This window comes from Barbatula barbatula (genome assembly GCF_947034865.1).
Source record: "Barbatula barbatula genome assembly, chromosome: 7".
In the NCBI taxonomy this organism is placed as follows: Eukaryota; Metazoa; Chordata; class Actinopteri; order Cypriniformes; family Nemacheilidae; genus Barbatula; species Barbatula barbatula.
In genome coordinates, this window is record NC_136770.1 from 8408985 (window position 1) to 8424052 (window position 15068).

The window sequence follows — 15068 nt, forward strand, 5'->3', positions numbered from 1 at the left end:
GCACTCTCCTCATTACCTGGACTTTAAGTTTTCACTGGTAAGACTTTCTTTGGCTTTTATTCTAGCAGTAAGCTGCATTTGTAAAAAAAATTCTCCATTTTCAGGGTGGAAACAAAGTCAATAAATAGAGTTCCCTCTGGATTTCCAAAATATTCAAAAACGTAACAGAGTGCTTTGGACCACCATTGTGTTCTCCTATTGGAGCAATTCATCTGTGTCTCCTGTCCTCACTGACCTTCTCTTACACCTTGAGTTGACACTGCAAAACCAGTTGTGTCTGCCAACACAAAGGTTAAGAACATTGGTAACACCAAACATGGACTTGTGCTCGTGTCTCTTGTGTGAGAAGTGTAGAAAATCATTTGAACTGACCTTGCATGTTTGCTGACCCATCTGTTGAGTTGCCAATACATTTCTTTAGGTCAATGCCAACTTTTTCCAGAACTGCCTTTAGTGAAAACAACATGATTTTCTCCAGAAGCACTTTCTCTGTGGATTTTTTTCACTTCATGCTCAGCAATTATTTGATTACATTTGCTGTAGAAGATTTTAGAAAGGGCCTTTGTTTAGGATGATATTGAAAAAAGAGGTCTTGCAAAAAAATGCACATTCACTTCCCTTTTAATTAATCTATTAAAAGCACTAAGGAAATTGAATGCCCATGTCATTTGATTACGTTGTTGGGCCAATGGGTGATTCTTACATTACAATGTTAGAAAAATACTTGTTTTGTAATACATATTATGGCAATAACAGTAAAAGTGTATTCAGTGTAATTATATTCAATAAAAAAGTTATAAAGTGAGGCCTGTCTTTATACAACGCATGCACGCGGCTTTATATTATCCAATGTGGGCTGTGCAAACGCGTCTTTTTGATACAACGTGGGCTGCGCATACACGCGCGTCGTTGCAGCTATAAAGTCTGGTGAGTCTGTATAAACTGCGCGTTCTCTTTATACAGCACGAGCTCCACAGTTATAAAGTCAAAACAGTCTGATCTGTACAGTGCAAGCTTATATGTCCCTTTAGCATTGTGCATGTAATTTTGATATCTTACATTTTGTTGAATATATCTTATACAAATACTATCATTACACTTAACCAAATAATTAACATTATAAGTATTTTTTGTAGTACACAATTTCTCATTAAATATGTGCATAATCAGTGGTCAAATCGGGGGATGGTATACACCAAAAATACACCAAAAAAATACACCAAAAATATTTTTGGGTGTTGGGGAGTGTATGCCCCGCTAACCTTACACAACAACAAATTATATTTAATTTAATAAATATTAAGAATTATTAGAACTAATATTATGCTAGTCTTTTTATATAATTTGAGAATTTATTGGTTGAGTGTAATGATAGTATATTCATATAAGCTTAAACTTTTACATGAGTTGGTGAGCATACTCATGCTGTCTAAAGTAGTTGTGACATGCAATAAAGACATCCCTTTGTCAAATACTTTTATAACTAGCTAAGTAAACAAGTGCCCTGTTGGTAAAAGTGAGCTAAAAACTTTTGAATTGACAAAACCAGACAAATCCTAACATTGTTAATTTGGATTAATGTTTCATGACATTGATCATCAACTCTCTCAACTTCAGAAGAAGTAATAATAATAATACATTGTATTTGTATTGCACTTTACACGTGAAGGACACATCTCAAAGTGCTTCAGGTGCATAGATAAAAACACTAAAAACATAAAAACAGTCAATAGCAGCATACAAACAAAATTTTATTAAGAAAATGCAATACAAAATAAGTTGATAAATTGGTTTTAAAGACCTCTTGAAACTGGCGCAGGTGGTAGGGGAGGGAATTCCACAATCGAGGCGCGGCCGCCTGGAAGGCCCTATCTCCCATAGTGCGGAGTTTGGACTTGGGGACCTGGAGTTTGTGGCTGTCAGAGGAGCGGAGATGTCGGGTTGGATTGTGCCTATTGATGAGTTCTTTAAGATTTAGTGGTACACTGCCGTAAACACACTGATGGGTAAGGAGACAGATCTTATAGTCAATCCTGAACCTAACAGGAAGCCAGTGAAGTTTTTCGAAGATGGGTGTGATTGTGCTCAGTTTTACGCACCCTCATCAGGACCCTGGCAGCACAATTCTGGATGTACTGCAGTCTCTGAAGGCTCCTGCCAGGGATCCCGATAAGGAGTGCGTTGCAATAGTCTAGTCTAAAGGAGACAAGGGCATGAACCAACTTCTCTGCATCCGAAAGAGAGAGAAAAGGACGAAGATTGGAGATGTTCCGGAAATGAAGGAATGCATTTTTACAGATAAATTGGATGTGGGTGTTAAATGATAGGTGGGGGTCAAATCGAACCCCCAAGTTTGTTATAGAGGATGTGAGAGAAATATCATGGCCAGAAAATGAGTAATGGGTCAGGGGGAGGCTCGAAGTTGGTGTGGGGTCCCAATGAGGATACCCTCAGTTTTGGAGCTGTTTAACAGAAGGAAGTTGTCAGTCATCAAAGCCCTCGTCTCCTCCAGGCAAGCAGTTAGAGTGCAAAATGATGATGCAGAGGATGTGGGGTCCAACCTGACATAGAGCTGAGTATCATCAGCATAGCATTGGAAGGCAACTCCATGCCTGCTGATGATGTGGCCCAGGGGGAGCTACTGAGCACATTCACATAAATGGCTAATGTTTGTAGCAAACAGCTAAAAGCGTTCAACATGGCACAAAAATATGTGTGTATATGTCCACTGAAGAGCAAGAAATGATTTTTGAAAATATAGGTTTTTAACCTTGTTACCCGAATGAACTGCTAAATGTTACACTGGTGTTGACAATCCTGATTAATGTTTAACACAGTACATGTTTATAGTCTCACAATGAGAATAAAGCATATGGAAACTAATACCTGAAACTTATTTTGTGCATTTCCTTTAATATGATGAGTTCAATATTAATAAAATATATATTTGTGAAACTTTTGTACATGAATAATGACAAGTCAAAGATAGCAAAACGTTTAAGATAAAGTATAATTGAAAAGGTGTAACAAATTCTTTATAATACTTATATAATAGTCTTGGTAGCAGATTCAAAAACATTGGTTGAAGTAATTGCAATGTGGTCTCAATTTTCTTTCTGTGCATATTTAAATGTATAATTATAAATAAAAAAATATGACACTGCGGGGTGGTTTCCCGGCAAGAGCTTAAGCCTAGTCTCAGACTTACTTAATGTGAGAGATGCCTTGTTCAAAAATAACTTGCACTGACATATCTTAAAATATATCACTGCAATTTTTCGTCTCAAGATGCACACAGTAGCCTAATGTTTTTGTAAAGTATGTTTTTTACAACTTAACTATCCTAATTTAACCTAGACCTAGCCCTGTCTTAAACTAATACTTGTCCGGGAAACCACCCCTTTATTGATGAAAATTTGTTAACAGATAACAAGCATATTTTTAATGAAATAAAATAGTCCTTAGAATTGAGTACATGTCCACCAGTTTAGTTGATTAAAAATACAATAACACTGAGTATACTTTATGTAAAAAATTAAAACAACAAAAACTTTCGATTGGAGTTTACAAGCTTGAGTTTACCACTTTAACTTTTTTAACTTTTAACATAACTACTTTATTATTATATAAAATATATATCATGAGAAATTAAGAGTCTTGTGTCAGTACTGGTATAAGCACAATCACTTTATTATACTCATCCCTCAGCCTAAGCAGAAGCACCACTCTTCTGAACTATAATAACCACAGTACTAAAAGAAATGAACATCAAACACTATGAAGTCTTTCTTTTTTCCTCGAAAAACATAAAATAGCACTCAATCTGAAGTATTACTTTCCAAATGCAGTCCCATGCAAAGCATGCTGGGTCCACCGCCCAATTAGTTATGCCGCCCGGAATTTAGCCTAGAAACGGCTCTGGATTCACTCAATAATTACTCAAATAAATGTATTGGTGGTCAACCAAACTTTTCAGGACAGAGTCTTTAAGAGAAGATAATGGATGAACTAAAGGCAGACAGGTGGTGTCTCACCTGAGCCCTGTTGCCAGTTTTCGCATAGCTTCTTCTCGCTCTTCAGCATTCTGCTGTGAGCGCCGCAATTTGTTGCGCAGCTCCTGCAGGTGATCAAGGGTACCAATAAGCTCGCCATGAACAGTCTTCATCTGGGTCTCCAAAAGTTGTGTGCGGTGGAGGGAGTTACGGCGCTCTTTTCTGCTGCGCTGGACCTTCTCTTCCAGATCAGTCACTTAGACGAGAGTAAACGTAAGAGTAAACATAAAAAATTGAATGAAAAAAAAGTTTAAAAAGTGATTCAAAGAACATATACAAAGTTATTTTTTTCAACCTTTTAGTTGCACAATTTCTACACATAGGCTAAAAAATAAAGTATTATGAAATGCAACATATATATATTAGGTTAGTTACCCATGACATCTCCACAGTCTTTGCTTTCTGAATCTGCATCTGCTGTCGTCTTCATTAGGCTTTTGGTTTGTTGTAGCATCTTTTCCATCTGAGCCATCTGAGTGGCTTTGGCTCCACTGGCCCCATGGATGAGCAGCAGATCTTGGTCCCTTTCACTGAGCTCTTTACCCGTACTCATTATTTTTCTGTAAGCAGTTTGTTCAGTGTACAGTGGAGCACAGACTCTGGAACAGTAGTTGGAGAGGCAAGGGCAACAAACGCCTTAACAAATCTGCTTCAAACGCTGTTTTTTTCGTTGCACTTTGTGAAGAGTTAAGTAAGATTTGAAGAAGATGGTCTTTTATACTTTGTATCCAGAACAAATTTAGCTTTCAGACAAACAAACAATGAATAGAGAGTTTCGGCAGTCATGGGATCAGCCTGATTCACAGCCTCCAGTAACAGAACCTTTCACACTGTAGCACGCACTAATGACAACACAGCTCTGTATTGTGGGTCACTCAATATTAAAGCAAAATGAGTCAATACAAAAACAGTCGTGTTTATTGTGAAAAATCACAAAATATGAGTAAACATTTTTCATTGTCAAACTTATTTAATATGTGTCAAGTTTTAGAATATATTCAAACAACGTCTTAAACAATACACAGATTTAACAATGTTGGTATAGAAATCTCAAATATCAATATAACTTGAAACAAATATTAAAATAGTGATATACTAACTACTAACCAACATTCATTTAGCTACTGTACATGTTCATACACTATATGTCAACATTTATCTAATTTCTGTATTAGTTTATTTTAAGGACTGTTATGAGACTCATAAATCACAGAGCTGACACCTAAACCAAATGTAACTGAGATCATTTAGAGAGCAACATCTAAAAAATAAGTTACTTCACAGCTCCAACTTAGGAGAAGCTAATGCTGACACATGAAAAGTTTTCTACTTGCAACTTCTTTTCTTCCCCTTCAGTGGTTTATTTATCATCATCTATTTTAGAGAAAGTCGGCCACCACCATCTGCGCTCCCGGCCTGTGGACCACGTTGAATTGAAAGGGTTGTATTGCCCAACGGGTGATCCGCATGCTCCCACACGGGAGATTAAATTAAATGATTGAAGATAGATTTCCCACAACAGTTGCTCTAAGGGAGCTGGGACCAGAAGAAGGGGATACAGAAACTTCACATTGTAAGGATTAAGCGTACAGTACTCTATGCTGTGCCTCAAGTCTCTGTCCCTTTTCCCCTCAAAATAAAGATGGAAGCAGCAGGGGAAATGGATGGTCGGATAAATCCTTGTTGTAGTGCCTCACTGATGTAATCCTCCATGCCCTTCTGTTCCGGGAGAGTATCAATCCTTTGGAGAGTGTATAGACCAGGCAGTAGTTCTACTGCACTGTCTCATGGCCGATGAGGAGAAAGTTCAGACTTCCTGTCCATCACTGGTTTGTGAATGAGCTTTCTGGGCAGACGAAGGTGGTTGGGAAAGCGACCGTAGATAAAGTTTCCTGCTGCACAGAGGTAATCAGGGCTTTGGCTGAAACAGATACAGAGTGGGACATTACTATAACATTCGTATGCGATAAACTTGAAACAGCTGCATGAGGCTGAATTGTACTCACTGTGGGAAAAGGCGGACAAAATGGACAGGTTGCAATGAAGTGCCCAGATCCTCCACAATTTATACACAGCTTCTGACTAATATGGCAATGTCTTTCATTCTTGGAGGGGCGATTGTAATCTATCCGCATCGGTTCGGGTGCTTGAGAGGCAGAGAAGGTGATAAAGGAAGCTGGCAGAGGAGTGGAGCGGAAGGAGCGAGCAAATTCTCTAGAATGCTCAAATTGTGCTTAAAACGTTCCAACCGTACTCTATTTTCATATATACAGTAGCTTTATGTATGTGAACTTCAGGTTTTAATCATTGACGGTAAGTGCCACCTCATTCCATCTGCTGGAAGCAGCCAGAGAAGCGGTGGCCCCTCTGGTAGGGAGACAGTAGCGGGTCCCCCGCCCCTGGTCCTCCCCCTTGGGCAGACGGATACAGGCTCTGGCCTCTGGCAGGCGGTGGCCCGCTCTCCGCTCTGCCGCCCCCCGCTCGTCCCTTCTTGGGCCGACGAGACAGGCTCAGGCCTCGGGCGAACGGTGGTGACCCGACCCGCCCCGCTCCCTCTGGGGAGGTAGCCATCCCGCCGCGACCCAGGTGCTTGGCGGCGAGGTCTCCTCTGCTCCAGAACCACCGCTTCGGGCAGCCGCTGAGGCCACTCGGCGGCAACGACTCTTCGACAGCATGTCTCTTCTTCCTGCCGGGTTTCGGCACCACTGTAATGAAGTTCAATAGAAGGGAAGGAAGGAGACGGAACCGGCGAACATAAACAAACTTTTAATTAATAAAATAAAGCAGGACGAGCGACCGGACCATCGGTGACAGAGGACCAGGCCTGAATTTTATGTTGTGGTTTGTGTGTGTTTATTTACGTTTGATTTTATTAATCAAAAGTTAGTTTATGTTCGCCGGTTCCCGTGTCCTTCCTTCCCTTCTATTGAACTTCAGTGAGTTTCCAAAAAATCTTTCCGAAACCTGTACGAACACTGGGGGAGTGTAATACTACGTCATATCTCCAACTAGTTTTTGACAAGTTGACCATGTCAAGCATGAGCAGACAGCAGGTTTAACATTTTAAATAAGTCAGAATACATGAAACACTGTTGCAGGGCCGCTTTAAAACATAATAAGACTGAACAGCTTAAAATTGCAACAAATCATGGTCAACACCATAACCATAACTATTACCAACATCAAAGTCTAATTTAAGCTCAAGTGCTAAAAAGTAAGCCAAACTCCTTCAAAAAGGTCTCTTCAATATAACGGGTAAATAAAATAATGTTAAGTAAAATGTAAAAGTCAAAGCCTTTTTTCACTGGACTTTCTTGTTTTGGCCTCATCGTCAGCTGCAGTAATGTCCTGATTTCATATATAAACCTCCAGCGATTGACAACAAGCTGATACTGTACTCGTATTCACATAAAGAAGCCATGTTTACAAGTTTTAGAAAGTAAGGGCAAAATCCACAAGATATAGTATCTTGAATGCCCTGTAAATGGCAATATTAATTCTTTTGTAGCAAAAAGAAACTGCTGTAAAAAAGGATTGGTACCATGCAAAATGTAATGTGTAGTAGCAGTAGTAATTACAAATGTAGTGTAGTAAAGAGTACATATACTTGTTCAAAAATGTAGCCAAGTAGAGAGTAAAAGTTGCTAATATCTTTAATACTCAGTACAACTACAAATTAGCACAAAATATACTTAAGTACAGTACCTAATTACATTTACTGCAATTCTTTACACCACAGGAGATCTGTCAGGGTTGTCAGGATGGAAGAGAACTCAAGCGCAGGCAGCAGGAGCGGAGATGCAAATTCTTTATTATAATATGAAAACTCACAATGGGGGAAAAAAAGGAATGTAACAAAATATAAAATGAAACAAAAACTTCCCACGATAGGGAAAAACAAAGAAGCAGGATTAAACAAATCATACAATAAATTACTAAAACAAGACTAAATGATACACATGGAAAAAGACAAGGGAATCCAACAGGGCAAGGTAATCCAAGAATCAGGGTAACAAGCAATCGACAGGGTAACTAACAAGCAATCGACAGGGTAACTAACAAGCATCGACAGGGTAACTAACAAGCAATCGACAAGGTAACAAGCAATCGACAGGGTAACTAACAAGTAATCGACAGGGTAACTAACAAGCAATCGACAGGGTAACTAACAAGTAATCGACAGGGTAACTAACAAGCAATCGATGGGGTAACTAACAAGTAATCGACAGGGAAACTAACAAGCAATCGACAGGGTAACTAACAAGTAATCGACAGGGTAACTAACAAGCAATCGACAAGGTAACAAGCAATCGACAGGGTAACTAACAAGCATCGACAGGGTAACAAGCAATCGACAGGGTAACTGTCATAAACTGTGTAGGAGAACCCAAGTGCAGGCAGCAAAACGGGGATGAAGGGGTTAACAAACAGACTTTAATAATAACGGAAAACAAAGACCCACGAGGGGGTAACAAAACAGTAGACAATAACAAACACGATAAACTGAAACTCAACAAGAACTGTACTAAACTTAAGTCTCTTACAGGACAATGCTTCGAAGGACAAAATACCAGGCTTCTATAACGGGGTAACAAGTACAATGAACGAGCACAAGACAATAGACATGAGGGCATCTTATAGGAAAACTAACAAAGGAGATAACAATGGGCAGGTGTGGGTACTGAAACACTCAGGGAAGGTTAACGAGACAAAAGGGCGGGAAACACTGACGAGACACGAGAAAGCACATGGCAAGTCAGAATCAAAACAAAGCCATGTCTTTCTCACACAAAACCTAAGGCCATGCCATGACTCCGCTGCAAGACCAAGAATAAACATGACATGATAGCGGAATCATGACAGTAACTAACAAGCAATCGACAGGGTAACTTACAAGTAATCGACAGGGTAATAAGCAATTGACAGGGTAGCTAACAAGCAATCGACAGGGTAACTAACAAGCAATCGACAAGGTTACAAGCAATCGACAGGGTAACTAACAAGCAATCGACAGGGTAACTAACAAGCAATCGACAAGGTTACAAGCAATCGACAGGGTAACTAACAAGCAATCGACAGGGTAACTAACAAGCAATCGACAGGGTAACTAACAAGCAATCGACAAGGTTACAAGCAATCGACAGGGTAACTAACAAGCAATCGACAGGGTAACTAACAAGCAATCGACAAGGTTACAAGCAATCGACAGGGTAACTAACAAGCAATCGACAGGGTAACTAACAAGCAATCGACAGGGTAACTAACAAGCAATCGACAAGGTAACAAGCAATCGACAGGGTAACTAACAAGCAATCGACAGGGTAACTAACAAGCAATCGACAAGGTAACAAGCATTCGACAGGGTAACTAACAAGCAATCGACAAGGTAACAAGCAATCGACAGGGTAACTAACAAGCAATCGACAGGGTAACTAACAAGCAATCGACAAGGTAACAAGCATTCGACAGGGTAACTAACAAGCAATCGACAGGGTAACTAACAAGCAATCGACAGGGTAACTAACAAGCAATCGACAAGGTAACAAGCAATCGACAGGGTAACTAACAAGCAATCGACAGGGTAACTAACGAGCAATCGACAAGGTAACAAGTAATCGACAGGGTAACTAACAAGCAATCGACAAGGTAACAAGCAATCGACAGGGTAACTAACAAGCAATCGACAAGGTAACTAACAAGCAATCGACAAGGTAACTAACAAGCAATCGACAAGGTAACAAACAATCGACAGGGTAACTAACAAGCAATCGACAAGGTAACAAGCAATCGACAGGGTAACTAACAAACAATCGACAAGGTAACAAGCAATCGACAGGGTAACTAACAAGCAATCGACAGGGTAACAAGCAATCGACGGGAAGCTAACTAGAGAACAAGGCGCCATAACTCATTCCCATAATGACCAACGTAATCTACCAAGAGCAGCGCAAATTATCACAGGGTTTAGGACATTTAAATAAAGCCGAAAATACAAGAACAATGACAAGCACAAATTTAAGTAAATCGAGTTGCGTAATTCATTAAAATTATCTCCTCCCATAAACTTTGTTTAAAGAGGAAACATCTACAAATGCATATGCAGGAAGGTTAGTTGCAAAAACATCTGTGTCCACGTCTTTTCTGTGCCAATTATTACTGCATGTCTTCAGTAAATAACAGTAGTTTTTTTACACCACAAGAACCATTTTTGCGCTGTTGCAAGCTGTTAGTAAATCTGGCCCTAAAACTAATCTAAACTGATAACTCATAATAACAGGAATAACTCATAATGAACAGGAATTATGTGTGACCAGAAATCCTAAAATCAATCAAATATAAATCAACTCCACACATTTTCCCATTACTTATGTCAGCTTTAATAATAAAATAAGTACAGACATTGTTAAATAATATCCACATACGTGAAGTTTCAGAATAAAGGTATGACGTGCATTCTTTGCACAAATGACTGTATTCTTGCTGCAAGAGTATTTCTTGAAACCCTGCTCGGTTAAACCTTTTGACCTTTGTAATGATCTGTCATGTCAAGTTTGAGACTGTTCTTGGACAGTAAAATGCACAGTAATCAAAAACATAGTAAACAAAAACACTTCAGCCCACCCACGTGTGTGATGAGGACTCAAGTGTGAGGATCTATGTGCAGCTTTAATGACAACATCAAAACGGCAAAAGCAATAACAAGGCAGGCGGTTTAGAATGGGAAAAGGTTAAACAGGCAAGGGTCAGGGCAGGCAGCAACACTCACAGATGATATAACAAGCAATGGTCAGGGCAGGCAGCAAGGACAAGTAAGTCCAAAACCAATCCAGGTCACAATGATAAATCCAACAAGGTAACCGGGCAAAATAAGACATCACTGAAGCTATGTAAATCTTCTCTTTAAAAATACCAAGTACTTGCATAAACATTTTATGATTTATATAAAGACCCCCTGTGGTTAAAGTTTTCAATGTTGTTTATTTGGTTATGTGTTGTTTTTATTGTGCCTAAAGACAAATCATGTGCAAATGTCAAATTTACAACCATTGCTCTGTATTTTCTCCATGAAACTGCAATTTTCCAAAGACAGTTTAAAAGACAATACTATACATTTATTAGACATCACAACTGCATACATTTTCAATAAAAGTATAGCATCATTGTCATTGGTAAATTGTTTACCTTGGTTTAGAAGAATTGTGAGAAGATACAAGTATGACCTTATTTTTTATAGAAATATCATTAATTTGAAGTACATTACAAACCACTTTCATACAAAGTACAATAAAGTATTCAAGTAAAATCTTATTGGTGAATAAAGAGACCCTGCTATCAGTATTTACACAAGACGAGATTGAAGCCAGTACGAAACAGGTGTCATGAACTTGTGCTAATCAACAGTTTTCTTCCTCTCATATTTCCTCTGACACTTATTTTCTAGTTCTATTAGTAGGACTGCTGAAGGGGTATCACGTTGTTAGTTATGCGTGGCATCAGCAGGTTATTCCTGTTCATAATTCCCTTACTCAGAGAAGTAAATAAGAGAAATATTTAGATGCTAATGTAATTAACTACAGAATGTAGAACACTGACATCTCTCATGACTCAAAAATCCATATAGTCATATAGAAAAGAAAATGTGACAGCCGTAAACATAGGAAAAATATGGTTTAAAAAATGTGAGCAGTTAGTTTATATTTCCAGCTTTCATCATAAAAATGCTGAATTCCTACTGCATATTGTCCATCTTAATTAACCTACTTATGAAAAATAGCTATACACCTTTACATTGACTGATGACATGATCAAGTTTGTAGTTATATTAATATTTAAGTATTTATATCTCTGAAAATCTCTCACAGACCTTTTGCGCCTGGCAGGGCTGAACTGGGTAAATGGTCATGACAGCAAATGGTTTTGCTAAAGTGCTGATCATTGCCAAAATGATGTTGCACTCCCTCATGTGAAGGAAGAGCTACACTTTGCTCTGACTCCTCCTTTAGTATTTTAAATATCTGTCTAAATCTACGAAGAGAAAGAGGATTTATTTGCTCTCTGTGAAATCAGGTGGACTGGCAGTGGCAAAGTAAGAAACTGTTTGCATGTGTGGGATGGTTGAATGGTTCTTGAGAGTGTAGATAATACTGGCTCATGTGGCAGCCACTTGTTGGTTTCTGGCTCGAGAGTTTGCAACTGTTCCAAGGGGATCTACTGGAAGGACTCCCAGTTGGTATAATGTATGCTGGTATACCTTAATAGCTTAAGTTGTCACTACTCATAAATTAAGGAATTTTTCATAAATAATCTTTAAAAATACCAGGATGAATACTAACAGTATTGTGAATTTTTGTTTGTAATATTCAGTCATAAATAATTTGGATGTTTATCTTAAACTCAAATGAGAGTAGCAGAAATTGATGATTTGTAAAATTTGATGTCATCTACATGTTTACCTCAAGTCTGTAAATTGGACTTTTCTGTTAAAATTTTCATCAGTTTTTTTCTATTAAATTGATGTTTTAGCTGTATATCTAACTGATAATTGAAATTAAACTTTTTTTATAGAAAAGGGGTCATCTACAATGGCTGAAATGAACGACCAGTGGAATTCTGCATTTTCAGACAATGTCTACATATCAAAAAGAAGCATTAGAAAGATTCTCATCAGCAAGAGGCGTTATGTACGGGCAGAGAGTAACATTACTGGCCGTACAACCAAGACAGAGAATTTTAATAAATCTAGTGGTGAGGAGACAACCAAGGAACCAAGTGTGCAAGAGATGATTGACTTAAATCCAAGAACTCAAGCTACATGCTCTTTCCTTGACCAATCTCCTCTGAAGGGTGGAAGAGTTGATGAGGCTGATACGGAAACGGCACCTGGATTCGACCCTACATCCCAAATCTTGACTCATGAAAGATGGCAGGAGGCCAGTTTTCCCAAAGTGAATGTGAAACAAGAGGTGGAGATCACTAAACCATGCTCGCAAGAAAAGTTTCCAAGTGAGCATAGGAGTGATGTGCTAGACAAATATGAGGTGGAGGAAGAAGAGGTGGAGAGACCAACAGCTCCACAAAAGCAGGTTTCGAAAAGTCCGTTTTTCATTGCTGCTATGAAAAAGCGAGGAATGGAGGGAGACACAGAAAACCGTCCATACAAGTGCACTTATTGTAACTGGGCTTTTAAAAAGTCCAGCAACCTGTTAAGCCATATTAAAACTCACCGTGGCCTCAGACCGCATGTTTGCGACATGTGTGGGAAGGCCTACTCACACCAGGGCACTCTTCAGCAACACAAACGGTTACACACTGGTGAAAGACCGTACCAATGTCCTTTCTGCAAAAAAACCTACATCTGGTCCTCAGACTTCCGCAAACATATTCGGACACACACAGGGGAGAAGCCTTACATCTGCGAGGAATGTGGCAAAGACTTTGTGCGCTCCTCCGACCTGCGGAAACACGAGCGGAACATGCACACCAACAACAAGCCCTTTCTCTGCAAGCAGTGTGGCAAAACCTTCAACAAGCCACTGTCTCTTCTCCGTCACGAGCGCACGCATTTAGGTGAGAGGCCCTTCATATGCCCGGAGTGTGGGAAGTCATTCGCTCTAGCCAGCCGCATGACAGAGCACAGGAAGATCCATAGTGGCGTGCGCCCCTATACCTGCCCAGTTTGCTCCAAAGCATTCACAAAGTCCTCCAACCTTACTGAACATCTTACAGTTCATACTGGAGAACGGCCTCACAAATGCTCCGAGTGTGGTGTGGCATTTGCCATGGCATCCCGACTGTTGCGTCACCAGCGTACCCATGCAACCATGCAGCCAAATCAATGGCAAAGTTGTAATGTGTCATTTAGCCACCTAGCGGCACCGGAGACGCATCTGGAGCAGCATAAGGAGAGCATGATCTTTGTTTGTGGGCAGTGCTCTAAATCCTTCCCCAAGGATGCTTTGCTTATAGAACACATGCAGAGCCATACAGACACTGGTACTTGCAATGCCCTTTTATCTCTGAAGTAGCCCGAAGTAAACTGTTAAGCAACACAGCATACAACAATTTAAAGCCTTAACAACAATATATAACCTGACAAAGCATTGTTCAAGAAATAAACATCAATAAGCACTGTTATACCCAATTTAACTGGTCTTAATGTGACAAATGAGAGGGAAATGCAGGGACCAAAATATTTTGATTTCAAGTACATCACTGTGTATATTTCTAGCATGGAAACACACAGGTGACACATTTACAATATGTTCATGGCATATGATAGCCTCTTGCCTATAAAGCTGTTTATGTGTGTTTGTGTGGGAGAGAAACAAAATACATGAAGAGCAATAGTGTAAATGCTGAACGTGGTGTCAAAATACAGATACTGTGCTATTTCACGTTGTTGAAGATTTATTTTCTAAAATGAAATGTTTTGTTTATTGTTTAAAATACAAAATATGTATTTTGGTTATATACTGTTGTTTTATACCAACTCTTTTAGAACAGTAATAAACAGTGGTTGCTTTCTCTGTATGTCTCTGAGGTATATTTCCTACAATGCCACACTGCTGATAATATTTGTCTAGCTCTACTCCTTCACCCACATTCTCAGAATGTAAAGAGATCTTGTCAAATTCAGGTAAGGTAAATTTGCTTTAATTGTATTTGTTTTTCAAATCATTTTTTACTCAAAAACATTTACATAATCATTTTAACAATTAAAAAACTTGTGATCGTATAGTTATTTTAACTAAATATCTGTTATTAAAATGTTATTGTAAGAATTGTTAGAACTAATATAATTTGTTAGATTTACATTGCAGTTAAAAAAAACTGAACTTCAAACTCGTATTTATTTGAAACATCTTGGCAAGACACACCATGTGTATTTGCAGACTCTTCAGCTGCAGTATGAGAGGGTGTACAAACAGAGAAAAACTGTTGTTATTGGCTGTGTTTGGTGAGTGATTGTCTTGTCACACTCCATTTTGGTGTTCATTGTGGACGGACAAATTGGAA

At 39.0% G+C, this 15068-nt stretch overlaps 2 protein-coding genes across 3 annotated transcripts; one reads left to right on the forward strand and one right to left on the reverse strand.

Annotated features, from left to right (window-relative positions):
- Positions 1-1734: 1734 nt before the first annotated feature.
- LOC306895974 (uncharacterized protein) lies at positions 1735-4740 on the reverse strand. The gene is made up of 2 exons (XM_079459589.1): positions 4428-4740; positions 1735-4248 (listed from the first exon to the last, which is right to left on the reverse strand). Exons 1-2 carry the CDS (start codon positions 4603-4605, stop codon positions 4031-4033), a joined length of 396 nt encoding a protein of 131 aa, XP_079315715.1. The 5' UTR covers positions 4606-4740; the 3' UTR covers positions 1735-4030.
- A 7352-nt stretch (positions 4741-12092) lies between these two features.
- On the forward strand, positions 12093-14578 carry znf648 (zinc finger protein 648). Of its 2 annotated transcripts, none has more exons than XM_079459579.1 (2): positions 12093-12289; positions 12618-14578. In XM_079459579.1, the coding sequence occupies exon 2, from the start codon at positions 12635-12637 to the stop codon at positions 14075-14077; it is 1443 nt and encodes a 480-aa protein (XP_079315705.1). In that variant the 5' UTR covers positions 12093-12289; positions 12618-12634; the 3' UTR covers positions 14078-14578. The 2 variants fall into 2 exon arrangements, with proteins under 2 accessions (XP_079315705.1, XP_079315706.1); XM_079459580.1 differs by having other exon boundaries at positions 12093-12138.
- The last annotated feature ends 490 nt before the right edge of the window (positions 14579-15068 follow it).

Bases quoted from the DNA above. Each gene is read 5' to 3' on its own strand.
- LOC306895974 (XM_079459589.1), bottom strand. From the start codon at position 4,605: ATGAGTACGGGTAAAGAGCTCAGTGAAAGGGACCAAGATCTGCTGCTC. The intron at 4,249-4,427 runs GTAACTAACCTA...CTCTCGTCTAAG, and splicing joins AGACTGTGGAGATGTCATGG to TGACTGATCTGGAAGAGAAG.
- znf648 (XM_079459579.1), top strand. From the start codon at position 12,635: ATGGCTGAAATGAACGACCAGTGGAATTCTGCATTTTCAGACAATGTC.